This window comes from Rhinolophus sinicus, chromosome 3, assembly GCF_057876585.1.
Source record: "Rhinolophus sinicus isolate RSI-liver-muscle chromosome 3, RSI-T2T, whole genome shotgun sequence".
Taxonomy (NCBI): Eukaryota; Metazoa; Chordata; class Mammalia; order Chiroptera; family Rhinolophidae; genus Rhinolophus; species Rhinolophus sinicus.
In genome coordinates, this window is record NC_142503.1 from 121,752,929 (window position 1) to 121,779,317 (window position 26,389).

General features: G+C 39.6%; 1 protein-coding gene and 1 non-coding gene across 4 annotated transcripts; one reads left to right on the forward strand and one right to left on the reverse strand.

Moving 5' to 3' along the window:
* Positions 1 to 2,832: 2,832 nt before the first annotated feature.
* Positions 2,833 to 14,467, reverse strand: COCH (cochlin). Of its 3 annotated transcripts, none has more exons than XM_019754525.3 (12): positions 14,375 to 14,467; positions 14,015 to 14,072; positions 13,873 to 13,926; positions 11,774 to 11,930; positions 11,043 to 11,176; positions 10,485 to 10,547; positions 10,292 to 10,336; positions 10,048 to 10,195; positions 7,314 to 7,417; positions 6,394 to 6,620; positions 5,714 to 6,230; positions 2,833 to 3,367 (listed from the first exon to the last, which is right to left on the reverse strand). In XM_019754525.3, the coding sequence occupies exons 2-12, from the start codon at positions 14,046 to 14,048 to the stop codon at positions 3,192 to 3,194; spliced, it is 1,659 nt and encodes a 552-aa protein (XP_019610084.1). In that variant the 5' UTR covers positions 14,049 to 14,072; positions 14,375 to 14,467; the 3' UTR covers positions 2,833 to 3,191. The 3 variants fall into 3 exon arrangements, with proteins under 3 accessions (XP_019610084.1, XP_088653039.1, XP_088653040.1); XM_088796913.1 differs by lacking the exon at positions 14,375 to 14,467 and adding an exon at positions 14,239 to 14,365; XM_088796914.1 differs by lacking the exon at positions 14,375 to 14,467 and adding an exon at positions 14,263 to 14,281.
* Positions 8,336 to 8,409, forward strand: TRNAV-AAC (transfer RNA valine (anticodon AAC)). Its single transcript has one exon. It is a non-coding gene; the product is annotated as a tRNA-Val (tRNA).
* Positions 14,468 to 26,389: the final 11,922 nt, after the last annotated feature.

The window sequence follows — 26,389 nt, forward strand, 5'->3', positions numbered from 1 at the left end:
TGAGTCCTTCATTTTTATGTTGTTCTTTTGAACTTTGTACTGCTTATTTATATTCTAGTAAGATTAGAATAATTTAACACTATTAAGAAAGCCTTTCTAAGTATTTCATCGTATTTGGTTATAAAAAAATTGTTGAAATAAATTTGTTAGATAACGCAAAATAACAAAAAAAGAACCCAGGGATGCAGTTTTAAAGCATTTCTTTAAACATCCTATTACTTTTATTAAATATGAATTTGTTAGTAGTGTTGTCATTCTTATTTAGCCATACATGTTTCCACAAAATGTTCAACAGAGGATAAACTGCATTACTCATTAAAAGTTGTCCTTAAAAATAATGTTAAGTATTACTATCTCAACTTTTTCCTTCACCAGGGTAGTATCATCCTTTTTCTTTGAAGGGAATTGCAAATGGAATTAGAAGGTAACATTAAGAAAACTTGTGGCGAAATTCTAGTTGAATGCCTATTGCAAAAAAAATTACGTGTGTGTACATTGAGAAATTTTGTCATCTAGCATAAAAATCCAAGTGGCAGTTTGTCATTTCTGGTGAAACACTAAAACTTTTCAGAAATTGTTTAAAAATACTAGCTTTTTTGTTTTCTGAAGATTCAACTTAATGAACAAATTAAAGGGTCACTTTTCTCTCTCTTTCTCTCTCTCTCTCTCTCTCTCTCTCTCTCTCTCTCTCTCTCTCTCGATCTCTCGATCTCTCGATCTCTCTGTATTTCTCTCTCTCTCTCTATCTCTCTCTCAATTTAAGAACAAGTTTTTCCAAAGCTGCTAGTATTTCTGGCAGCTGTTCTAAACCAATGCGTTACTGTCGAACTGAAATGTGATTATCATCATGGCTCTTTTGGAATGTATCAAAACTTAAATGAATAAAAATTAGTATATATGTTTATTTTTCTCTTTACCTACTTTGGTTTTTTTCCCCCCGCTACAATATTAAACATTTGGAAAAAGACTAAAAGGATACAAAAAGAATGTCTTTTCATTGTGTGCTTTCATTTGTGACTTATGGGAAATTTTATTTTTTTTTAAACTTTTATTTAAGTGTGTTTTTCCAGGATCCTTCAGCTCCAAGTCAGGTAGTTGTTTCAATGTGTTGTGGAGGGCGCAGCTCACAGTGGCGCATGTGGGGATTGAACTGGCAACCTTGTTAAGAGCACCACGCTCTAACCAGCTGAGCTAACTGGCCGCCCCTAAATGGTACTTTAAAAAAAGTTTAAGAATATTTTTATATACAAACCTTATATGTTGACTTTCTCAATATTTAATCATATTCTACTTTTTCGTATTTTAATTATTCATGTACTTTTCTTATTTCAAAGTTATTCACCGAAGACTAGCGACTTAATGCATTAAAAGTTATAAATTAGCTAGTATATTTGAAATTTAGGCATGCCTACAAAAGTTTGATTATAATACATCTTTTTAAAAATCTCTTTACTCCTTTTTAGTTGTTAATTCTTGATCTTATGTTTACTAAAGTAATTGATAGTAACTTAATAAAGCGTTCATTACTGCTGTCATGCTCTTTTAAGTTAACATATTAGCTTCCCTGGTTACCTCAGATGCCTCAAAACTTCAGTCTTTTATAGAATTAAAGAAAAAGCATTTTAAAAAGGGCTACTGATTAGAGGGCTGTCTTCACTAAAGTTTAAATTTTTAAAGAGTGTGGTACTCTCAGCTGAGAATTTGTGGTCTATTGGAAAATCATGTTGAACCCATTTTAGTTGTTTAGTTATATGAAAATTGTTACATGAATTCATCATATTTGCCACTTTCTATGAGGGGTGGGGGGTTATCTTCCCATACTCCATTTTATCAAATTTTTATCTAGTATCAATGGCAATATCAGTTATGTCTCTCCGATACATAGTCCTTTCATTCCTTTTACACAAACTGTAAATTGTTAGGCTCAAAAGATTTACTGGTGTAGATATATTCAACCAGTTGCACCTTTTTCAGGTCAACTGGTTGTAAAACCATTCAGATAGCATCAGGGAGGTAGTGATGGGAGACAGGGTGTGCAGGTGGATGAGGGGGAGGACAGGTCCTGTTTTTAGAGAAGACAGGATGGGATGACGGAGCAACTCTACCTCAGAGGAGAGTTCTTGGTGAGGTAATGATAATTAATAGAATTCTGATCACTTCTTAGGAACCAACTTCACGAGCATGTTTAACCAGAAGCATCTACTATTTAATCTGGTAGTGGCTGTGTATACTGCCTAGAACAATAGGCATTTCAATAAATTGAATGAAAGAAAAAAATCTTATTGCATGATTTTAAGGAAAAAAATCAGATTGGTCCTTCTGCATTAGTGAATATAGAAATTTTACCATGCCCTAGGGAGAGAGACTTTGAAAAATAAGACAGCTTAGAGTAATATTCACTAGTCGTTTTATTGCTTAGTCAAAAACTAATTTTTTTCCTGCATTTCTATTTGAATATGTGCTTTTCTTTAAAGCTAAGTGTTTATAAGTGGTAAGTAAAAATTTAGCAACGTTTTTTTCAGTATATGGATGACTTAGAGTGCAAGTCAAATATATCTATACACATCAAAGGATATAGAAAAATACCAGACAGTTCTTTCTTGTTCAGTGTGATATTTCAGTTGTAAATTATTGTGAAAATACGCTACAAAACAAACCTGATTCCTAATTCTCTCCCATTTCATCCATAATTACAACATTTTTAGTACTAAATAACATCATTGTTGTTTGGTTTTAAGACAACATCTAGGGTCAAGATATTTATAATTGAACTAAGTTAAAGAGCTGTTTTCTATTTTCCTTATATAATACAGAATGATTAGAGAAGCAATGTTGCTTTTGGTCTAAATATCAGATTTTATTGAGCTATGCAATTTGCATATATATACATATACACATTTAATACGCATGTTAGAATAGAACTCTTAAGATTTCAATCCACAATATATCCTTTTTCCTGAGTTTCTAAGGGTCACGATTATGAAGCCTTAGCAGAGTGTTTTGAACAATTACATCTAAATTGTAATTAGAAGGTAGTAGCTTTAAATGAATGCTTATTTGCTTACAGCTGTTGCCATCTTTAATAGTTTTGTGTCAGATCCTAGTATGCTCTATAGTATTTCAGTATTAGGCGAATATAACATACATTATGTTCTCTTGCACTTTTTCTTTCAGTTGTCAAAATGTCATCATTATTGCTGGGATGCTACAAAATCACCACAAATGCCTCTGATGACATCGGGAACAAGTGCTTCTAATCCTGTGAACTCTTTTGTGAAGAAAGAATGTTCCTCCTTTGGTTTAGAGGCCATATCTTTCAGGTCATCCAGAGGTGCCCAAGCCACACCAACAGAGAAGATGGTGATACCTACAACGGAAATATTTTTAAGTGAATTAAAACCAAGTTCCAGCATACATATAAGATTACGTATACATATTTTTCATACATTAGTACATAGTTGCAGAGAAAACTGCCTAGTAATGTCTGAACTAAATCCCCTGTACCAAATTGTTAGGTAGGTTTCAACAGTTATTGTGATGAGCATGGTTAAACAGTTTGGTCAAAACCAGAAGCTTTGCCACCAGTGTAATTTACCACATTAACATAAATCATATCACTGATAAAAAATATTTGATACAGTTCCATACCCATTCATGATAGTAAGCTAGAAGAAAAAAGAAACAACCTGATAAACGATGTAAAAAAATCCAAAAACCTGCAGACATACTTAATGAAATGGTCAAAACTCCGTCTGAGATTGGCAGAGTACTGCCTGCTATCATCACCATATTATACTGGAGTCATATGCCGTTACAATAGAAAAAGAATGGCACAAAAGATGGGATGCATAAATGGTGCAAGTTTTCTAGGGCTGCTGCATTGTCTGGGAGAGTGGTGACTAGTCTGAATAGTAACTTTCTTCCATTTCCATCTGTATGTTACATTGGCAAACTGACCAATAGAGATGATTAGTCTTTACCCAAAAGGCAAAAATATGGTGATAAAAACAGCCACAGAGAAATGTCTGTGAAGCTGGAATTTCTCTGTTACATTGAGACATTTCATCTGCCTTCCCTTGAACTACTACTAGAAGGCTTTTAACGCCAATGACACATTTTGGTCAGCGTGATAATTACATTAGTTTGATTCACTTCAGTCCCTATTGTAAAAGTAGTGGTTTAGTAGATTCTTAATGTAGACTATGATCTGTCTTCTGGGTGAAATTCCCATAACATTTTGAGTGTCTGAAATAGCTGCTTCCCTCCAAGTCTTCATCCCCCTCTAGTGGTATATGATGCTGAGTTGTGAATGCTTAAGATATAAAGAAAGCATGTTTAGATGGTGTAAAAGCTACTTGAAACAATTTTGACCACCAGCCAATCCCTCTCCCTGGCTAAAGAAAAAAAGTCAATTTCCCTCCCCGTCAGTTTTCCTCTTAATTCTGTATTCAAGCTGAGGTGGTTTAGCTCACACCCAGTATATAGTTGCAGTTTGAAAAATATATATATAGTTATGACAGCCCTGAAAGCATCCTCTATTTTCTAGCTTTTGATTGTTAACTTTTACTTCACTATCACTAAAGGTAATTTTCTTGAAAAGAGTATGACCAACCTCCTAAAGTTCAATTAATCACGTAGGAAAAATGTTTGAATTCACTTGAGCCTGAATCCAATCCTGTTAACCATAACAATTCAGTAAGCTATGTTTTTAAGAGGTGTGGTAGCAAACGGGTCTTCAACATAGGTTAGTTGCTGATGTTTAAAATAAGCAGATGTACAAAAATAAGCCAATGTATCATTTCAATTGCATGTATCAATTCTACTTAATAAAAACGATACTCCAATATTTAGAAAACTTTGTAAATGCATTAGAAGTGCTAATAACAAAAGGAAAAATGTTAAGTCATTAGGAAATAAATCGGGAAAATGAAGTGCAGAAGAGTGTATAAAAATGGAAGGCTTCTTCCCCCCTCCCAAGTTAGCATTTTTGTTTTTTAAATATTGGACTCCAATCACTCAGTTTTACGGCAGGCAAGGGAAGCTCTGCTTTTGGTTGACCTATTTCATCTCAGCAACACATGCTAATGTCTTCAGGAACTAGTGGCCTTTGCCAGAAGTAATACTAAGGTTGGGGTAAGGGAGAAAGAAAACCTTTTTACACCCTTTTATGACAGTGGTGCTTTCATTATCTCAAGAAGAAAAGACTAAAACGGAAGTTTAGATGGAATAGAATTAAAATCTTTATTCTTAACCTTACCATCTTAAGAAAACATATGCCAGACTGAAAACTACTAAATAGGGTAAGGTATCAAATAGGTTCATAGTAAATTACGATAAACTGTGATAGGGAATGGGGGGCGGATATATTCCAAGTTTGAGCCAAATGCAAGAACCTATAACATTTCCTTGACACATGACAGGGTTCTCCTGGTATCTCCCCCAGCCATACAGTGGTGAGGAGTGGGGGCTCAGTAAGACTGCCTGGGTTTGGATACTGGCCTAGCCACTACTGTATTTTGGGAAGTTTGTTTTCTTGTCTGTGGAATGAGATGAGTACAGCTGCCTTGACAATTAAATCAGTTGTTACGGGGAAGAGCTCTTAGAACATGACTGTGACACTAGGTGTTTGTTCAATAAAATAAATGCTTCAGTTTATATTTACTCCTAGTGTTCCCAGAAGCCCCTCTTCCCAGACCAAGGACAAGGACCGTACCTGCATCCTGTGCGGCAGCGGCAGGGCCAAGGACATCGTCATAGGACTGCCCGTCCGTGACAACGACCAGGAAGTTCTTGTTGGGGCTGTCCCTCACGGGACCAAACACGCTTCTCATGGTAAAGGCAATGGCCTCACCAGTAGCTGTTCCGCCACTCATATAGCGGATGTTGCTGATAACCTCGAGGATATTCTCTTTGACATTATAGTCATTGAAATTGAATTCTATGCGCTGATCATAGGTGAACTGTACAGCAGCGATTTTGGCACCAATGTCGGATACTTCAAACATTTTGACTATGTTGGCAGCAAATTGGAGCTCGAGCTGGAAATTACTCTCTCCCACACTGCTCGAGCCGTCAATTAGAAAGGCAATGTTCACCGAGTTGTAACAGGTCTTGCTGCACAGCATTTGCTCATGAGTGCAGAGCTTCTGTACCAGGGGCTTGACATATTTTGTGGTGCTAAACCAGTTGGGCATGTGGTAGGTGAAGAAGTCAGTGTTCCGACAGACAACCTAATGGGCGGCGGGGACACACAACGGGATCAAAAGCTGTTTCTTAAATGTTATAAAAGCATTAAGTCTTGAACGTTCAAACTTAGCCCAGATAAGGGCCAGTCAGCACTGAGGTCCAAAAGGGAATCAGTACCGTAACAGAAGACACCCCTCACCTCCTTACCTTGTCAATAAATGCAACATCCTTAACCATCCCCAGTTCCTCTGGGATAGGCTTGTTCACAGAAACTACAAATACATTAACACCAAACTCTCTAGCCACAATGCCTGCTTCCTCCACGTCATCAGAGGGCCAGCCATCAATCAATACCACCACCACTTTGGGGAGCCCTTTTCTCATTCCAGTCTCTGGTGTGAAGAATTTCTCGGCGGTATACTTCAAGGCTTTTCCTAGGTTTGAAAAAAGAAAGAAACTGGATCAGCACCACTGCTCAAATGACATTTCTATTTCCCTGTACCAGCTTGATGCCGCCTAGTTTAAGAATTTTATATAGAACCCGGTTCTATGATAGATGCATAAGATGGGAAAGGCAGGCCTATTTTTTGTCTTCACAACCCACATGACATACCCCATCCCCTCCCAGAAGCCTCCATTTCTTTCCCATACATCAATCAGTCAGAAACAACAGAAATGACTCCCACTCAGGTCCTTGCGCTGTGTATCTTGCCCCTTAGTGACTGGTCCCTCTAAGGACTCAGAACAAGAAGTCTCCCTAGAGGGTCCATCCATAGTGCTGCTCTAGTTCTTTCCATTGCCTCTGCATTCATTAGATAAGTCTGTTGGTCTTTGCTTCCTTTTAGCATTCCAAACAGGTACTGCTCTAAAGTGACATCTGCCTTATTCGATGGAAGGATTGTAAATCACAGTGCTTTATTATTTTTTAAATAAGACATATCAACCCTTTGGTATATTTTCCATTAGAAATTGAGTAGCTCAGATAATTAAGTACACACCTGCCCAACGTTTCAGTGCCAGGAGAAAGAGTTTCACATCTCCTTATATAAGAGTATAATATAGTTTAACATATCTGATCATTCCTAGCCCTCTCCTGTGTTACATCCCAGGTCCCAAAGTCTACTCACCTGTGTTGGAATTTCCCCCTCGAAAACCTACTTCCTTTATGGCAAGCAAAACATCTTTGGCTGATGTAAAGTTTTTCAAGTAAAATTCTATTTTGGGATGTTCACTAAGTGGAAAAATGAACAAAAAATGTTACCCCGGGAGAATTTGAAGAGAAAAACAATATTATACACCTTAAAAAAAAAACTTTAAATTGGACACTGCCCAACTTTCTTTCTTAATCCCACATTATATAGTCACCTAAGGCATTGCATCCCTACTTGAATTTTTAGGGGTCTTTCAGAAATATAACAAAAACAATTGCTACACATTGAAGGTTTATTATATTCTGAGTAATGTGTGAAATATGTGTAATTTCATTTGATTATAACTCTATAAGGTGAAAAGTATTATCCCTATCATATGAATGAAGAAACGGGCCCAGAGCATTTAGCTAAATGCCCATCAAAACACAGCCGCACTTTAAACTCAGATTTGTCTGATGCCAAAGTCCACGCCTAAACTGTAGGGTGCTCCTGAAACCAGGCTTGGCGCAGGGCACTGTGCTTAGTGGAAATCTGCAGAGTTGGGCGGCAGGTATTGGAAGGCAGCCTGGTGTGAGGCTAGGTATGCTCCAGCAGGGCACCCTGGCAGCACTGAACAGCCTGGGTCTGTTCACCCAGAAGAGGCAGTCGCAACGACACAAAGGCCAACAGTTTTAAAATGAGAAAAGTTATAAGGCAATGAATTACAAAGTATTACAATACTGAATTTTTCTTAAATGATACTGACATTTCCTAATCTTAAAATTACGTGTCTTGTAAGAGATTTGAGATTTTTCCATGTTTATTATTTATTGCCATATTTATTAAAAGAATTTCAGCTCACTTTTAGAAGGACTCTGTGTTCCTTAGAGACCATGTTGAGTAAAAACAGTTAAAGCACAATTTGTTGTGTTAAGTTTAGATAACTCAATATTTCATAAGTGCAAAATGGTAAGATCTTGGCATTATCATTTGCCATTAAGTCATGAATTTTGAGGGGTGGCTGGTTAGCTCAGTTGGTTAGAGCGTGGTGCTAACAACACCAAGGTTGCCGGTTCAATCCCTGCATGGGCCGCTGTGAGCTGTACCCTCCTTAAAAAAAAAAAAAAATGAGGTTCAAGTGTAGTAGCACTGATTGTATTTCTGCATACCCGAAGGTATGATTTCTATATACCTAGTGGAATGTTGGGTTGGGTCACAAAATCAGATTTCATATGTTGCTGACCTTTTCACATTTATGATTACTTTTTAACTATCCAAATTATGATTTACGAAATTTAGTCTTATTTTTGCATCTTTAATGATATATTCTGTTTTTCTGCTTAAATAGAAACATTTGATGTAGTTTATCTAGTCTAATGCTCTTTCTAAAATAGAAAAAACTATAAACCAGAAAGTTTAGAGAGAAGCTAGTCTTTGTATGAGTCTGCAAGGTAATACAGCTTTCATCTTGAAAAAATGATTGGGTAAAAATAGCAAAGAAAAAAATACAAAAAGAAAAGGACTAAGGGGAATTTTCCCTATGAGATGTTAAAATGTACAATAAAGAAAAAACACTACAATAATGAAAGCATTGTAGAAAAGATGTGAGAATTAGCAAGTGGACTAAAGAAACAGGCTTGCCTAAATTTGTAAACTTTATATCACAAATTAATGGATAAGAAACACATTTTTAAAAAGGTGTGGAACAAATGGTTAAATGATGTAGAACAACAAAGTTAAATTCTCACACCAAAAAAATTCTATCTAAATTAAGAACCAGTAATGGTGAGAAACACCCACACGTACAACTCTCCAGAAAGCAATTTAACTGTTTATTTCAGAAGCCTTAAAAGTGTCGAAACCCTTTGACACAATCTCACTCCTAGGAATCCAGCTACATCAGTGAAGGCACACAGATGACAGGAGGATGTTCCTCGCAGTGTGATGTGTAATGGTGAGGGAGTAATGGAAGGATGGCTAAATAATCATGCAAAGGAACATTATGAAACATCATTTTTTGAAGAATATTTGTGATAGGTGAAATGCTCAGAAAACTAAGGGCTAAAAACACAGGATATAAGACATTTCTATAGCCTGAGCTTTTGTAAAAGAAATACACTTATGTGTACAATCAAATATTTTCTTAAAATACTGAAAGGAAATAAGACAGTTTACAGTGATTATCTCAAGGGGGTATATTTAGGAAATTAGTTGTCTTTGTGTTTTATATATAAAAGGCTTTCAAACTTTTTACAATGAACATATTATAATCTTAAAAGCTACCAATAAATATTTTTAAATGAATACAAATTAAAAGATCAAACTTCAGATCTCCAATCAAGGGAATATGGAAAGAGCTGAAAAGAATAACAACAGAATAGAGAGGAGGAATAGACATATCACTGTTTCTTCCTTCAGTCAAGAGAAATTAGGAATTGAGCAGAGTAGGAGTGCAGAGGTAATTTGTATGAGCAACAAGGCCTTTCTGTCTACCTTCTGGTCCTCAAATAGCATCTAATTCTCTAAATCCCTTTATTCCAAAAAGAAAGCACTTAGACCTACCCAATCTGCTCAGGCAGTCTCAAATCCTGAATTTATAGTTTGGGAATCTAGATTGTTCACAACTCAGTATGCTTATATTGAACTGAAACTAATGTACCTACTAAAAGGACTGATCATTTGTCATCATTCAAAGCATCATTCAAGTTTCCCATCTCAACAAGTTTGGTACCTGGCTTGAACAACGCCCACATGTGGTCCTTCAGTTCCAATTCCCAACATTAGAGCCACTTTCCCAATAAAATTCTTCTGTAGATTAAATCGGCGCTGCCCAATATTAAAACTTCCATCGATCATAAATGCAATGTCTGCTTTACAGTCTGTGAACACCCAAGCAAATCTTGTTAGCAGTTTCGAGAGGAGGGAGGGAAATAGGGAGGACTGTTATTTTCCCAAATGGATATCTGGACTCTTACCTTTATTGCCAGCTTTCTTGTCAGGTGTTTTCTTTTGTCGTTTACCTTAAACAAAGGAAGCATTTGGCATTAGCAAAAGGGAAATGGCTCCCTAGCAAGAAGCCCACATAGGGAAACTCCTGACAGGTAGTGTCATTCTTAAAAAGACGTTCCCAGTGCTGTGCCAGGCAACTATAGGTTCCATATTTCATACCTGTTGATGGACGTGCTGTGGACACTGCTTGTCCTGTGACTTCCTGGGCAGCACTTTTGCCTTCTGTTAAAATAAAGGGAAGGCTATTTTTATCCCTTCCTTCTTTATCATCAAAGCATAATGAATCTAATGTAGGGTCTTATAGGATGAGAAATGAAATGCAGTGATGGCAACCGCAGGAGTAAATGCTATATTCTGGTTTCAAAGAACCAAAATGGATTTTTATCTATTAGATATTTTAAAAAGATTGCCAAAAATGAATTCATATTCATTCACTCGTTGTTTTAAATTTAGTGTTACTTGGTAAATGCCAGGGCATTCAAGTTTCCATTGCCTTCCTGAGAGCAAGATTCTTCTTCCCCCATTTACCCAGGTTTTGCTTGAGTGGATCCTTGACCTGTTAAGCCCCCTGACTTTAACCCATAATTGACCCCTTCAGTTTTGATCACAGGTTTTTCTATCAAGGTCAAAGTGGTGGTGCTGAGAAAAGCAGAAAACTTTTTGGGGGGCAGTGGGAAGCAATATTTACACAAAAGTAAGAACAATGATTGTACCTACCTGTCACTGTGAAAGAAGTAGACCACCTGGAAAGCATTTGAGACTGAATGCCATTGGCCTCTACTGAGGAGTAGTTTTCTCGACCTGGTAGGCTGTAGATTCGCACAGGTCCCCCTGAGGTGCTGATGACTCCCCTGCAACACAAGAATAACAGCTGAGATTCTATCCACACTTTTCAGGGGCATCCAACTGACTTGTGCCATATTGCATCTATTGCTCTGATTAATCAAGAAAATAACTCAGCAGGAAAGCCATCTAAGGATGCTGCTAGCCTTTTAAAAAATTTGCTTACATGGGTAAAAAATCTGCCTGGGAAGATTGTTTTGTGCTGTTAAGCCTAAGTATTGATAAGAACACACCTGTAATATGTTTCCTCATCTGTCAGATGGAGTAAATCTGTACCTACCTACCTTGTACAGTTGCAGAGTTGTCATGGAAGTTAAAACAATAGCTGGCACATAGTAAAAACTCAGTAGTATGTTACATGATTAAGAATGTTTTAGAACCCCAGGAATCTAGCTATCAAGAAATAATGCAATTTGCCTTTAGTCAGAAAGCTTCCCTTGTGCAGCTAGCATTCAAGGATATTCAGGAAAAACTTAAAAATATATCCATATTATATGCCAAAACTGGCACCAAAAGAAAGAAAAGGTGGGAAATCCAGATGGCGAGGTAGAGATAGGAAATAATCACACTTGCATTTCCCTCTGCCTTGGCATGGTGAGGCTTACCTGTGGATAGCCGCACCGCATATGCTTGATACAGAAGCATATACTACGTTCCCAAACACGGAGAATTCCTCAAGAGAGCAGCCCCCTGGGCAGAGGACATCTGCTTTCTCTTTCCTGATGTCCAGGCCTCTGGTTAAGCATGTGATAGCGATGGGAACTGAAGAGTAAGGAGGGAATTCTTAAGACTCTTAGGGCAGTGATGGTAGGGAAACTAGGATATGAGATTGAAATTTTACTTCCCTGATTTCTACACTTCTAGTTAGGAATATTGACTGATGTACTGTTCCACACCATTCCAGCTTTTAGCAAGCCAAAAATCAGTTTTCCAATTTAATCTAGTCCTCAGCCACTATCAACTCTAATGGGATAATTTTCTGTTCTGATCAGTTTAAAGATACATAATGGGAACTCGATCAGAACTAGAAAATAACATTAGTCATTGACCATTTATTAATTCATTCCAGAAATATAAAAATCTCACTTCTGATGACAACTGTGTACATAGTTGCTGAGGTGCTGATATTACATCTGGGTTGCTCTTGTGAGGAACATTTTCATAGATACATCCTTTGCTTCAGAGGACCATTTATATCAGTTCTCCTCCAAAGGCAGTGCCTTTAAATCATAATTTAAGCAAACCAGTAAAAAGACTTCAACGTCATTTAGCTCAATCACTCATTTTACAGAATGAAAATTAAAGCCATGGGGTTAATTTGCCCAAGGTCACAGCCCAAGGAACATTCTACAACTCCTGCAGGACAGAAAACAGGGAAGTTAGTCCTTCAGAATGGAGCATTTTTATCTGAATTAAACCTGTTTATTTCTGCTCCAGATCTGTCCAGAGACCTCTATCAGGCAGTGAATGCATTTTTAGAAAGCACCGTTCATATTCTCAAGTTTTGCATGGTCAACCTGACTAACAAAGAATCAAAGTTTTTGATTCTACAAAAGATGTTAGGGGGAAATAAGCCCTTGGTAATATGAAACAAGATAACATAATACATGTTAATTCATCAATTTATTGTAAACATTCAATTGAGAATGTTATTCAATATTATTTTCTAGACACAGGAAATTATTTCAAACCTTTTTGAAACAGTGTTAATTAATAACAAACTTTTTCCAAAACAGAATAAAACTGTCTGGTCATATTGCCCAATTCAGTAGCCTTCGTCTAACAAGAATGTCTTCTAAGAGCCCCCTGTGTGGAGCTGTACCTTCCTGTCTGTCCATGTCCGTGGAAGGGAAGGCAGGATGCCAGGTACAAGGTCAAGTCCTTAGCTCTGAAACACACTAGATTGCTGGGAAAACTAAAATTCTCACCAAAAACGGTAGCCTCATAGCTATGAGCCTCACACCTGTCATCAAACAGCCTTAATCCTTCTTCCCGTTTTCTGTTACCAACACTGACTTTAGTGAAAGTGTGTGTGGGGGGCTGGGGTCTTACCCTCATTTCTCCTTTCAAGGAAAACGAAGGATAGATTTGGGAAAAAACTTTGACTTTTATGTTGTAGAAAACAAACCGAACCACACACCCATACGTGAACTTCTCCATGTGGAACAAACTTTAGACTCTCTCGAATGCTGCTTTTTATAGGGGTTACATCTAGAAACACAGCCAGGGGGTCGAACAAGGTGGGACAATGATGTAAGCCTCTCTGCCTCTATCTCTCCGTCTTTCTGTCAGCTCTGACAGTCTGAAGTCGGGTCTGGAAGGCTTCTTTCTCCCTGTCCCCAAACGCTATGGAACACCCGGGACTAGTGAGTCCCCGGTGAGGCTCAACGAATACCCCTGTCTTGACCTTCGGCTGCCTTCGTGGATACCGGGATGTGGGTATGGACGCGGGCGGGGGGGGGGGGGAGGTGGGGGGTCCTTCTCTGCGCATTGGGAAGAACGTCCCCATCAGACCCCAGAGACCCCTCGCTTGGGAGAAATGTGTAAAGGAGTAGATCGGCTGTGGTTATGAATGGGGGTGCCCCCGGCAGCTGTTCCAACCTGCGCACTCTCCAGTCCAGCGGCTCCACCTGAGCGCGCTGCTACCTGCCGGCCCTAAGCCCCTCCCACCGCCTGCTTCCCCGACCAGGAACCCGCCACTCACCGGCTCCCTGGCTGCTCGCCGACACCGGCAGCAGCAGCAGCAGCAGACAGACACCTGCGAAGAGAGGACAGCACGAGGGCCAGCTCCAGCCTCTCCGCGGCTCGGCGCGAGGGGAAGCGGGCGGTGAGGGGCGCGTACCCACCGAGGCAGAGAGCGGGGATCCAGGCTGCAGCCATGGTAGTCGAGGGGGCTGCTCGGACCTGGGAGAGACGGAGAATAAGAAGGAGGCTCCTGGAGAACAGAAGTCCCTGCGTCCCCACTACACCCGCTCGCCGCCCCGCGGAGATCCTCCACCCCTCGGACACCCAGGAGCTAGCGCCCTCTCGATCTGGGGCGACGCTCCCGCGGCGGCAAATCGAGCCAAACCCAGAATCGATGTGCAACCCGGACCAGGGTGGTGGGTGCGATATGAAGATAGACAAGCTGGGAGCGACAGAGGAGAGACGCCGACAAGCAGGCTCAGAGACCCGCACGCCCGCGCCGGACGCCCAGGGCTCTACACCTGAGTTGGATCCGCCCTGTTGCGCCTGAGTGCGGAAAGCGGGGCTCCCGCGGCCGCTATAAAGGCTGGGCCGCGCGCATGAGCACTGTGCGGGGGGCACGCGGGGAGGGGGCCGGGAGCCGGTCCCCCGGGGCAGGGCGGCGGCGTCCGGCTCCACCCTCACCCCACCCCCCGCCGGGTGAGGCCCGCGCCCAGGCGCCACCCCCCCGCGGTGCGGGGCTCGGACACCTGGACGCCGCATCGGTCCCCGGGGGAGGCGCAAAGACCCAGGTCAGAGTCCCGGAGACCCTGCGGGAGCCGGCGTCAGGGATGTCGGGACGAGTGTGGCACAGTGGCGGGACCCACGCCTGCGGATGCGCGGGGTGAGACCGGAGCACACGGCGCTGTGCGCGCGAGCTGGACTGCGCTCTGGGCGGGTAGGTTGCCCGACGTGCCGCGACCGCGCGGGGCCGCCCTGCGGAGACGGCCTCACCCGGGCTGGGGACTGACGGTTCCCCTCGCTCAGTCCCCGACGGTGGGAGCTGCGGCCCTCCCCGGGAGCCTGGGCTCTGCCTCGGCCAAGGCGACTGAGGCAGCGCAGGGCCACCGCCCGCCCCGAGGCCTCGGGGCCCAGCAGGGCGACCAGGTGCACGCGGCCCTAGGGTAAAACTTCGCAACTTCGTGCCCCCGTGGAAACACTGTTCCTACTTCTAAAGTAAAACCAACCTAGGTTTGGTAAACGCATGCCCTGTGTTTGTTCGAAATCCTGTCGACTGATTGGTTACGCTGTGCACCTTAGGGATCCAACCTTCCGACTAAATTTCTGCTGGAATCGGATTTTCCCCAGCGGGCTCCGTTTACTGTAACGGGGAGGGCCACGTTTGTGAGGCGACCAAGACCCCTCATTACATTCGCCTGTTTTTCTTTTCTAGGTCAAGAAGGATTTCTGTTTGATCGCCTTTCCAAATTCCCAGACCCAGTGTCGTGATGGCACAGAATCTGAGATTTAGTAAATGTCCCCTTCCCGCCCCAATCCTGATAACATTTTACAGGTGGAAATGGGAAAAGAGCAGAACTCATGTGGGGTGTGACAGAATAATGACCTGCATGACTGACAGCTTAGACACCCAGACCCAGGAGAGGTGGCATGATAACTTTTTTCTTTAATGTTCTTTAGTCCAAAGAATAGGATTTTATTTAGAAAGAATAAACAATAATTTATATGCCGTAAAATCCATCTATTTTTAAGTGTACAATTCCATGATTTTTAGTGAGTTTACAGAGTTGTACAGCCATCACCACAATCCAATTTTAGAATGTTAACTGTCACTCCCAAAAGGATCCCCTCTGGCCATTGGCCGTCAATTACCTTTCCCACCCTCAGCCCTAAGCAACTCTAATCTACTTCCCAGCTCTATAGATTTGTCTTTTATGGCCATTTCATATAAATGGAATGATACAATATATGGCTTCTTTTACTGAGCATAAAATGCTTTTGAGGTTATCTATGTTGTAGCATGTATGAGTACTTACTTCCTTTTCATTGCTGAATAGTATCCCCGTACATTTTATATTAGGAAACCTAAACCACGGCCGCCTGGAAGCCAAATGTTGTAGTGGTCTTACAGCTATTTTCTCCATCTGGAATGAGCCAGTATTTGCACCAGGCAACCAGGGAGTGTCGATTTCATTCCCTTCACTACCTGAATATCTTATGGAGAGAAAGAAACAATAACAATTAAATATTTGTGGGCTGGGAGATTTTTGATTCTCATACTCATGGCTGCTTTAAAGATTTAATCCCTTCCATGATAGAGCGACCCTTCTCTTAGAAACCCATTAGTAATCTAGCCACCATCCCTGATATTTTCCTTGGGAGAAATTTCAAGCCTTTGGCGAAATTAAGCTATCTTTTTCATTATTGTTTATGGAATGTCCTCAATCAGGGTGGAATAACCACATCCAATTAGTCTGGACAAATTGTCATGATGCTATATAATTAGGGAGAATTCACATCCTGGGGGAAAAAAATGCTACCACTCTACAAGGCAGCAGGCAGGTGCCCAAATAGCTGAAGAGGGGCGTGCTATTCAGAACTACAAGGTACAGCTTCTTGTGATGTAATTCCACGGAGCCATTTGGCAGAGTCAAAACTATGCAGTTATTTCCATGATTGACCCTGAGTCTGTGAGTGTTATAAAAAATACAGGAAATACCTCATTGAGTTTCATGGTTATTTACCCAAAGACACATTTTAATTATTTTGTTTTGAAACATTTAAGAGAAGTTAGTCTTTATTTTTCTGCTCTGAAAGGTCAACCAAGGAGGGTGGGAATGGGAATGAGATTTCTCATTCTCACTTAGTTTGTACCTCGTGCTCACCAGTAAGTGTATTGAGGGAAAAAATACCTGAACTTAAAGAGGTAATTGCTTCTGCTGTGGATATACCTGCAAACGAGAGGAAAAGTCAAAGCAATCTGGGTACATTTGACTTAAAAGACAAATTGTTAAAATTATAGCTTTGTATTTAATTGGATACCATTTCAGGGCATTGTACTCCTCGAATGCCAGGTTAGTTTACTCTGCTTTAATTAAGTATATTTGATATTCAAATTTAGACAAACTCCCTGTAGAGCTGTAGATTCTGGACTGGACTGCGCAATGGAATCATCTGAGGAGCTTTAAAAAATACTGAAGCTTGAGTCCCACCCCAGAGAGTCTAATGTAATTGGTCTGGGATGGAGCCAATGCATGTTAAATCTCCAGGTGACTCTCATGTGCTGCCCAAGGTGCATAATGCTTAGCTCAGTGTTAGAGATTAAGCTAATAATTCTAATTTTTCATTCTTTTTCAATCAAATTCCACTTTAAATGTGGCACTGTGTTCCCCTGATAAAACATGGAAGCATCTTCTGCCCTGGTGGTTGTTTAAAAACAATCCTTAACAGAAAGGTTGAAAACTGAATTTCAAAAGTAATTTTCCCTGAGTGTGCCATCTGGTCGTATTTCTAACTTTGTGCAGAATGGGCTGGCATTGGTAGGGGAGTGAGCTGCCTCTAAAACTGATACTCAAGGTGGCATCTTCAGGCTTCAGGATGCTGCTGAGAGCCCTAAAAAGTTTCTCAAGAATAGTATGGTTATCTGATTGGATGTGGCTCATTACTTACGTAGATAAGCTCTTACTTTAAAGGTCCCCTCTCTGTTCTATTTTTAGCTAATGCAATACATTCGGGTTTCCAGGCAGGAATTTCTGCCGTTCTCAGGAATTTTTTTGCTCTCCCATTCCCGAATCCTGAGGCAAGTTGGTCGGGAAAACTGGCTCCCTGAACCTAGTAATACTCACAATGGAAATAAATGTAGTACTCACAATGTGTCTCTTAGACATTTTCCCTATTTATTGCTAGGCTTTCCAGGTGGGAATTCCCACCCGTTCTTGGGAATTTTTTTTGCTTTTCCGTTCCTGAATCCCGAGAAAATTTGGTTGGGAAATTGGGAAAATCGGCTCATTGAACCCAGGTGGTTGGTAGTATTGGCCATCACTTTGTGCAAACAATTCATCATGGAGAACAGAAAACAGTGTTATCTCAGGATTCAGGAACGGGAAAGCAAAAAAACTTCCTGAGACTGGGCGGGAATTCCCGCCTGGAAACCCTATAATAAATACGTAACTTGGTTTTATTTCAGTGACAGTGAACTGAAAGTGAATTTGTTTCCTTTTTGGAAGTATACATTTATTTTGCATTATCCCATAAATTTCTACGATTGGTTATAGAACATAATCAGTTTAGAAACTCCCATCACTGAAGTTATTTAATCCACAGTTATGTTTATTCTACGGCTAGTTTTCCTGATTCTTTTTTGTTGTTCACATCTAATATTAGGCAATATATATACATCTAACCTTTCAGTTTTTGATGATTTCTAGCAACGGAATAAATATCCACAGTCTCTGGGGAGTGAAAATATAAAAAGTTGTTTTAGAGCTAGCCCAGTGACCACTAGCAATCACGTTTTTTTTCTGGGCCTCAGTTTCCTTTCCTACAAAGTAAAGGGACCTTACACTGGCTACATTCTGTGATTGGGCAAATGCTCTCTGGGCTTCCAGGGATGTGCTGTTTCCCAGGGTTTGGAACGCTGGCTGTGCCAGCTGGCTCCCAGCTGTCCCAGGACCCATCCTTTTTTATGCAAGGTCTCTTTCTATTCATCCTCTCACTGAAAAATTATGGCCTGAATCATGTTTGCCCCTATTTAACAAAAAGTAATGGGGGTCACATTGCCACTGGAATGCCACTGGGACTTTCCTCCTAAGCAAGGAAGGCTGCAACAGGGAACATCAATTAATTCTACAACGCCCAGCACACATCCCATATAAGCTCCTCAAGGTCACAAATTTCTCTGTTCATCACGCTACCCCTAGTCCCCAGTGAAATAATAAGGTACTCAAGAAATATTTGCTGAATAAATGAATCAATCCCATTCTGTCTTGTGATTTGCTATCTTGTATTGATTTTTAAAAACTTTTTGTTTAGAACAGGTTTAGGCTTACAGAAAAATCAATAAATAGTAGAGTTCGTATACCCCACACCCAGTTTCCCCTACATTAGTACGGTACAGTTGTCACAATTAATGAACGAATACAGATAACATTATTATTAACTAAAGTGCACACTTTATTCAGATTCCCTTAGTTTTTACCTAATGTCCTTTTTCTGTTCCAGGGTCCTGTCCAGGATACCACATTACATTTATGTAGCACGTCTTCTTAGACTCCTCTCGGCTGTGACACTTTCTCAGATTTTCCTTATTTTGAAGACCTTGACAGTTTTGAAGAGTGCTGGTCAGGTATTTTGTACAATGTTCCTCGACTGGGATTTGTCTGATGCTTTTCCCATCATTGGACTGGGGTCATGAGTTTTCGGGAGGAGGATCATAGAGGTGAAATCACATTCTCATCACATCATGTCAAGGGTACATACTATCAACATGACATCACTGTTGAGGTTGACCTTGGTTACCTGGCTGAGGCAGTGTTTGCCAGATTTTTCTGTTGTGAAGTTGGTCTTTTGTTCCCCCTTTCCATGCTGCCCTCTTTGGAAAGACATCACTGTATGCAGCCCACACTTGAGGCATGGGAGGTTATGTTCAACCACCTGAGACCAGAGTAGCAACATAAATTATTGGGAATTCTTCTGTAGGGGAGATTAGTCTCTTCTCTCCTGTTTATTTATTTACTGTTTGTTTTTCATATGTGGTAATTCTTCTCAAAAAGGTTATATGTAAGCTCCTTGAAGGCAGGGACTGTTTCGTATTCTTCTCCGTTTTCCCAATGGCTTCCGCAATGCTTGGAGCACAGAAGGGGCGCTCAGTCACCACTGTAATGAATGGCCCATGGCTGCCTGTCCTGGGAGTTCTCTGATAAATCCTTCTTTCTCACTGTAAGATTTGGGCCAGGAAGTTGCCCCTTTGGCTCTTGGCAAAGGTGTAATCAAAAATACTACTAATAATAGCAATCCTGACACTGTGTCAAGCTCCTCATATACTACAGAAGATGCCAAAAACATGTATACACATTTTAAGAAAGGAAAAAACTATATTCAGATTGTAATACTTAATATATACCGATAACAAAAGATGAATACAAGTCACATTTGACGTCTGCAATTACAAGACATGCTCAAAGTGGTTACCATCAGCGTCCAGACACTTGTGATTACAGCAAACATTGTTCGGTAGACTTCTGTGTTGAGCATGTAAACTGTTCCAACACCACAGCAGAAGAAGCAGGACTTGTTGCTGTGCAGGCCTCCTGGATCTTCCCTTGTGCACATCACAAGGGAAGACACAGCACCATGCGTCTCAAACTTATCATGAATGCGTGCAGTTGTTAGGCGTGTTGGAGGTTCTGTTGCATATTCCCGCCTCCATTGTCTTTGCACTTCTACTTGAATTTCAAATACCACTTCAAAATGGTCTTGCACTCCTCGAATGACAACTGTGCTTCCGCCATTTTTTTTGTTCTGCCTGTCCCATGGTGACGCTAGCATTCATTTGATTAACGCCATCTTTTGAGTGAACGTCATACTACACATTGCTACCATAATTCAATTCAACTTCGCAAAGTAATACATTGATAACATCTCTTAAAATGCGTACACATTTTTTTGGTACCTCCGGTATGTTCTCATAGAATTTTTGTAACATGTCATCCTAATTTTATAAGTGAAGATACTGATGCCGAGATCTATTAAAAGCCATGTCTCAGGCCACACTGTTAGAGGGCAGAGCCAGGATTCAAACACAGGTCTCTAATGCCCACTCTCTCACCCTCCTGGTTATATTGTATTTTGCCTCATCATGGCCGAATAAAGCCACAGGAAAGGTTTAAATAAATGCCAGAAGGTGAGGGAAATGACAAGGGCTAAGAGAATATGGAAAAAGAAGAAATAAATCTCTCAGTGGGAGTGGCTGCTGAGATCTTCCAGGTGTGTGGGGCCCTTAAGAATACCTGCTATGAAATTGGTACATCCTCAAGAGAAATACATAATTCATGGGTTGGCATAACAAGATAATTAGAAAATATTATTATGTATTCCAAACACAAATACACAGGTTCTGCTCATATTCTTAATATTTAGGTCAAACAAATTTCTAAAATATATTTATATGGAGCAAAAGCCTAATGTGATTCAGTTAGTTTGTAAGATAGGTGGACATTGGTGCTGATCCCAAATCTTTTTCTCCAGGGGTCCACTCTTGCAATGATTTCTATAATATACATATATATGGTGGGAGATGTGGTTGCTGTGTGGTGTGGTGGTTAAATGATAGTGACAGTGATGGTTCTCTGAAGTCATTGATTTAATAAACTTTGTTGAGCCATTAGGATCTGAAAGAAAATATTTTGTACATGTAGTTCTGGGCAAGTCTATATTGATAGCGTGGCTAAAATGTGAAGCTCATATAACTTTCTCTAGTGGAGCAAAGAGTATAAGCTGAGTACAAAATGTTTCCAGATTATTATGTATAGCAAAGGCCAATTCCTTGTTACATGTTACTTTTAAAAAGCTGGGGGGCAAGAGAAACAGTTCTTTGAAATACGGCATAGAGACATTGAAGTATTTGATAAGGCTTAATTCCAACCCTACTTTTTCTAGTTTTACCATTCTGCTAAAAATTGTTGAAGACATTTTCACATTTTGTCAAATCTAAGCTGCCATAAAATATGACACATTATTATTAATGTAATTTTAAATAAGAAAAATGCTTCTGGGAAACTATGGTGATTGTAAGATGCATGCCAATTTCAGAGATGTTAAAATGTGGATAAAATGTTCATGAATCACATATGTTATTACTAATTCTAAAGGATACATTTTCACAGTAAATGACTCAACTCATATAAAAAATATTTAAACTTTATAAAGGAAAGGGGGAACACATTAAAAAAAAACACCACAGTTGTAATTAAATACAGCTTTGAGTTTCCTGGAAGACTAGGCAAAAAGCAAAACAAAATTCATTATATTATTTTTTGAATGATTGAAAAGATTTATCCCCCTTGAAAGACAAACCTTTTTTCTGGAACTGAGTTATAAAAAGAATTGCTGATTTGAGCATGCAAGGTCTGACAAGTTCGCAAATTTGTTGCAACGATGTTACTAACCTTTTTTGCTATCAGAGGGATTATTCATTATGAATTTGTACCAACTAGACAAACAATTAACCAAGTTTACTGTTTGGAAGTGCTGAAAAGACTATGTGAAAAAGTTAGGCGATCTGAACTTTTTGCCATCACAACAACTTTTTGCATCACAACAATGCACCAGCTCACACAGCACTGTCTCCAAGGGAGTTTTAGCTTGTAAACAAATAACTGTATTGAAACACCCTCCCTACTCACCTGATCTGACTCCCAATGACTTCTTTCTTTACCCAAAGATAAAAGAAATATTGAAAGGAAGACATTTTGATGACATTCAGGCATCAAGGGTAATACAACGACAGCTCTGATGGTCATTCCTGAAAAAGAGTTCCCAAATTGCTTTGAAGGATGGACCAAGTGCTAGTGTCGGTGCATAGCTTCCCAAGGGGAGTACTTAGAAGGTGACTGTAGTGATAGTCAGCAATGAGGTATATAGCACTTTTTCTAGGATGAGTTCGCAAACCGAATTGTCCGGCTTATATGTAAAGAGCTCTAGGGAATGTCTTCAACAGTTTTAAAGAAGACATACAAACATTTTCATTTGACCATTTCTTCAACCTTTGACTGCAGAATGCATGACTGAAGTTTTGGCCAATATCTTTAGAAAGTTTAAAATGAAATTTATATAAATGGCTTAGACAACATTTCACACTAAAGAATAAGTTTAATAGGAGTGCTGTTACAAGTATGATAAACAGTGATGAGATTTTCTGAGCTTTCTATTACCCTGGAAAGCCACAACTATTTGAAATTTAATTGGTGCTGGAAATCACTTTCGTGGATAGCAGAAGAAAAGCACAAATGTCAGCTGTTTTTAGATTGAGCTGTTTAGATTGACCAAACCTAATTCAAATTATACATTAAGCCCAAGAATTGCATTTTGGGTTTTAGTTTTCTGCCTTTAAAAATAAAATTGTTATGGAAATTTTCAAACGTATGCAAAAGTAGACAAAATATTATATATAGTGAATGCTTTTTTATCTATTACCCAACTTGAACAGTGATCAATTTATAACCATTTCTGTTTCTTTCATGATTATTTTTAAGGAATCCCAGATATTATAATCTTTAATCTCTATTTCTCCAAGATAAGGACTCTCTTTTTAAGTATAACCAAATTAGTATTAATGTACTTAAAATTATTAATTCCTTAATATCATAGCTACTTAGGATTTACATTGCTTCAATTGTCAATCAAAATAAGGTTTTTACAATTGTAATTGTTTGATGTATCTTAAGTCTCTTTTGTTATATTTGTTTTCTCTTTTTCTTTAAAAACTTTTTTTATCTGTTTGCATTTTATTGGAAAAAAATTCAAGTCATTTTCTGTAGTTTTTTTATGGTCTGTGTTTTGCTGGTTGTATTTACACATTTGGGAGTTAGCTATAGAGGCTTGATCAGATTCAGGTAATTTTGTTGTTTGTGGTGGTGGTGGTGGTGGTGGTGGTGGTGGTGGTGGTGGTGGTGTGTGTGTGTGTGTTTACTACTTTATAGGTGGCAGTTTATACTTTGAAGCATCAGGGGGTATAAAATGTTTTCCTTTTGTGCTGTTATCTGCCATTACTAATCATTGTGTTGATTTATTAATTTATTGGTGTTTATAAAATGGTGATATTCTTAATTTTAGCATTCCTTCTTCATTTGTTACCTGGAATACTTCCAAAAAGAGAATCCTTTTATTTGGTTACCCTGAGGTATAAATCATATTGGAAGGGCAGGATAAATGTTTCATTTTTAACCTTTATTTACCAGTTCAAAATAATAGGTTGACAGGGATGGAGATGAGGGAGGAATGGGCAGTTGGTATTTAATGGGTATGGAGTTTCAGTTGGTGAGGTTGAAAAAGTTTTAGAGGTGGTGATGGTTGTTCAACAATGTGAATGTACTTACGTCACTGAACTACACACTTACAAATGTTTAAGGTGCTGGGGCGGCCGGTTAGCTCAGTTGGTTAGAGCGTGGTGCTCTTAACAAGGTTGCCAGTTCGATCCGCACATGGGCCACTGTGAGCTGCGCCCTCCACAACTAGATTGAAACAACTACTTGACTTGGAGCTGATAAGTCCTGGGAAAACACACTTAAAATAAATAAAAGTTAAAAAAAATGTTTAAGATGGTAAATTTTATGCTATGTGTATTTTACAACAGTAAAAAAAACAACAAAAAAGTTGGTTCCATTGCATCTTCCAAAGGTGATTAAGTTTATTTGTTTGTTTTTAAGTATTATTATGAAATCCTGGATGCTAGCATAGTTGATATGTTTCGATCGGTTGGCAGTTATTGTCCTCCTTCCTGCTCCAATTGGCCCATTTTTGGTCTGTGAGACCATTTCTAGTTTGCTCCTGAGTCCCTTTTGACATTGACTCTAGCATTTGATAGCTTGATAGCTTCCTTCCTCTCTGTTATGACGAGGGGTTCCAAGCTCATCTTGGAAATTTCCTGCCCGAGACATGGAATTAGCTAGTTCTCCAAGGAACTCTGGTTCCTCTTAGTGGGAAATGGTATTTAGAGGTCATAATCTAGGTGCTAGGGATGCTCATTGACACTGAGCTGGTCATTGTTCTTAGGCCTTTTTAGTGGATGGAGCTAGCGATAATTTTCTTTTTCTATAAAATACATCAAATACATCATGGTTTTGTGTGGGTACTTCCAATTCCAACTCAGGACTATACAGTGTTCACTTAAACTCATTGACTTTACATCTTTATTGTTTTTCAAACATACTGAAAATCTCGGGGCAGACAGGTGGCTCAGTTGGTTAGAGCACGAGCTCTGGGCAACGGGGCTGCCGGTTCGATTCCCACATGGGCCAGCGAGCTGCACCCTCTGCAACTAGAATGAAGTCAATGAGCTGCTGCTCAGCTTCCAGGTGGCCAGATGGCTCAGTTGGTTGGAGCACGGACTTTCCACCACAAGGTTGTGGGTTCGACTCCATCAAGGGATGGTGGGCGGCGCCCCCTGCAACTAACAATGGCAACTGGACCTTGAGCTGAGCTGCGCCCTCCACAACTAAGACTGAAAGGACAACAACTTAACTTGGAAAAAGTTCCAGAATACACACTGTTCCCCAATAAAGTCCTGTTCCCCTTCCCCAGTAAAATCTTTAAAAAATCTCAATGACAACTACTTGAATTACTAATTGGATGTATCCCACAGTACTTGAAAATAATTTCAGAATAGTAATACTTAAAAACACAGTTTATGATTTTTTGATTGGTGCAATCATTATCTCAGGCATTATGGAAGTCTGTCAGTTTTGGGCAAGTTGCAAACAGACAAAAACCTAGAAAAAAACCAAATGACAAATAAGATAAAGATAACTATCTGTGTGTAATATTAAGTTCAAAGGCGCTCAATAAAACTCTTTAATAAATAATCGATAGAATTTATGTCACTCCATTTATCCACTCCATTATGTCAGCATGGCATATTATTGTGGCTTGTGAGACCACCAAATACTGTGAAGAGGTGAAGTGTAAAGAGTGCAGAGTATTAAGGCTGTTAAATCAGCCTTTCTGAACTGTATTTCAGAAAATGATGTGAATGACTGTTTTCTCAATTCTTCCTAGGATGGTACCTGGAAAGTTCCCTTGCCAAAGAGAGAAGTTAGTTCATTACATACAATGGATGACTTAGGACATTAGGGGTTAGGGGATAGACTGGGAAGGGGTCTTGTAGATTATTCTAGTCAATTTGAATCCTTTAGGCAGAAGTTGCTTAAGATTGAAGAGCCATTTGCTAGCCTAATTTATTACTACAAAAGCTAAAGAAAGTTCTGATCTGTTTCTGTTTGTTCTTTGGAACAACATATTTCCGTCTGTCTAAAAACTGTTTTGGATCATGGCATAATTGAGATGATCATTTCTGTACTTGGTGATGTTTGTTTGCTTGGACCTGCTAGTCACCCAGTTTAAGTAATTCAGCAGGGATGTGTTAAATCACATATTACTATATTTGGCAGACTGGAGTTTGGCTGTTTGGTGTTTGTTTGCTTGGGTTTAAAATTCTTTTCATTGAGTTCTTTCTTTCAAGTCGTTTTGGTAGTGAAGTTGGCTTTTTATTTTTAAAATGTGTTTTGGTGTTGCCCCTTTGACCTCATCGTAACGGGGATGAAGAAGATGGCCCATTCCCCTCAGAGATAAAAACATGTTCCCTCAGCCATCATATAAGACTCAGACTTTAAATGTACTCAGAAGTTGCTGAAAATATGGAATTAAAACATTCAAGAAATATCACACTTGCTTTCGTCTGCCCTTTGAGCAATAACTGTTTGTCTAGGTGCAGTAACTCTAAGAACCATAGATAGAACAGAGGCGTGAGATATCACCTCGTTTAA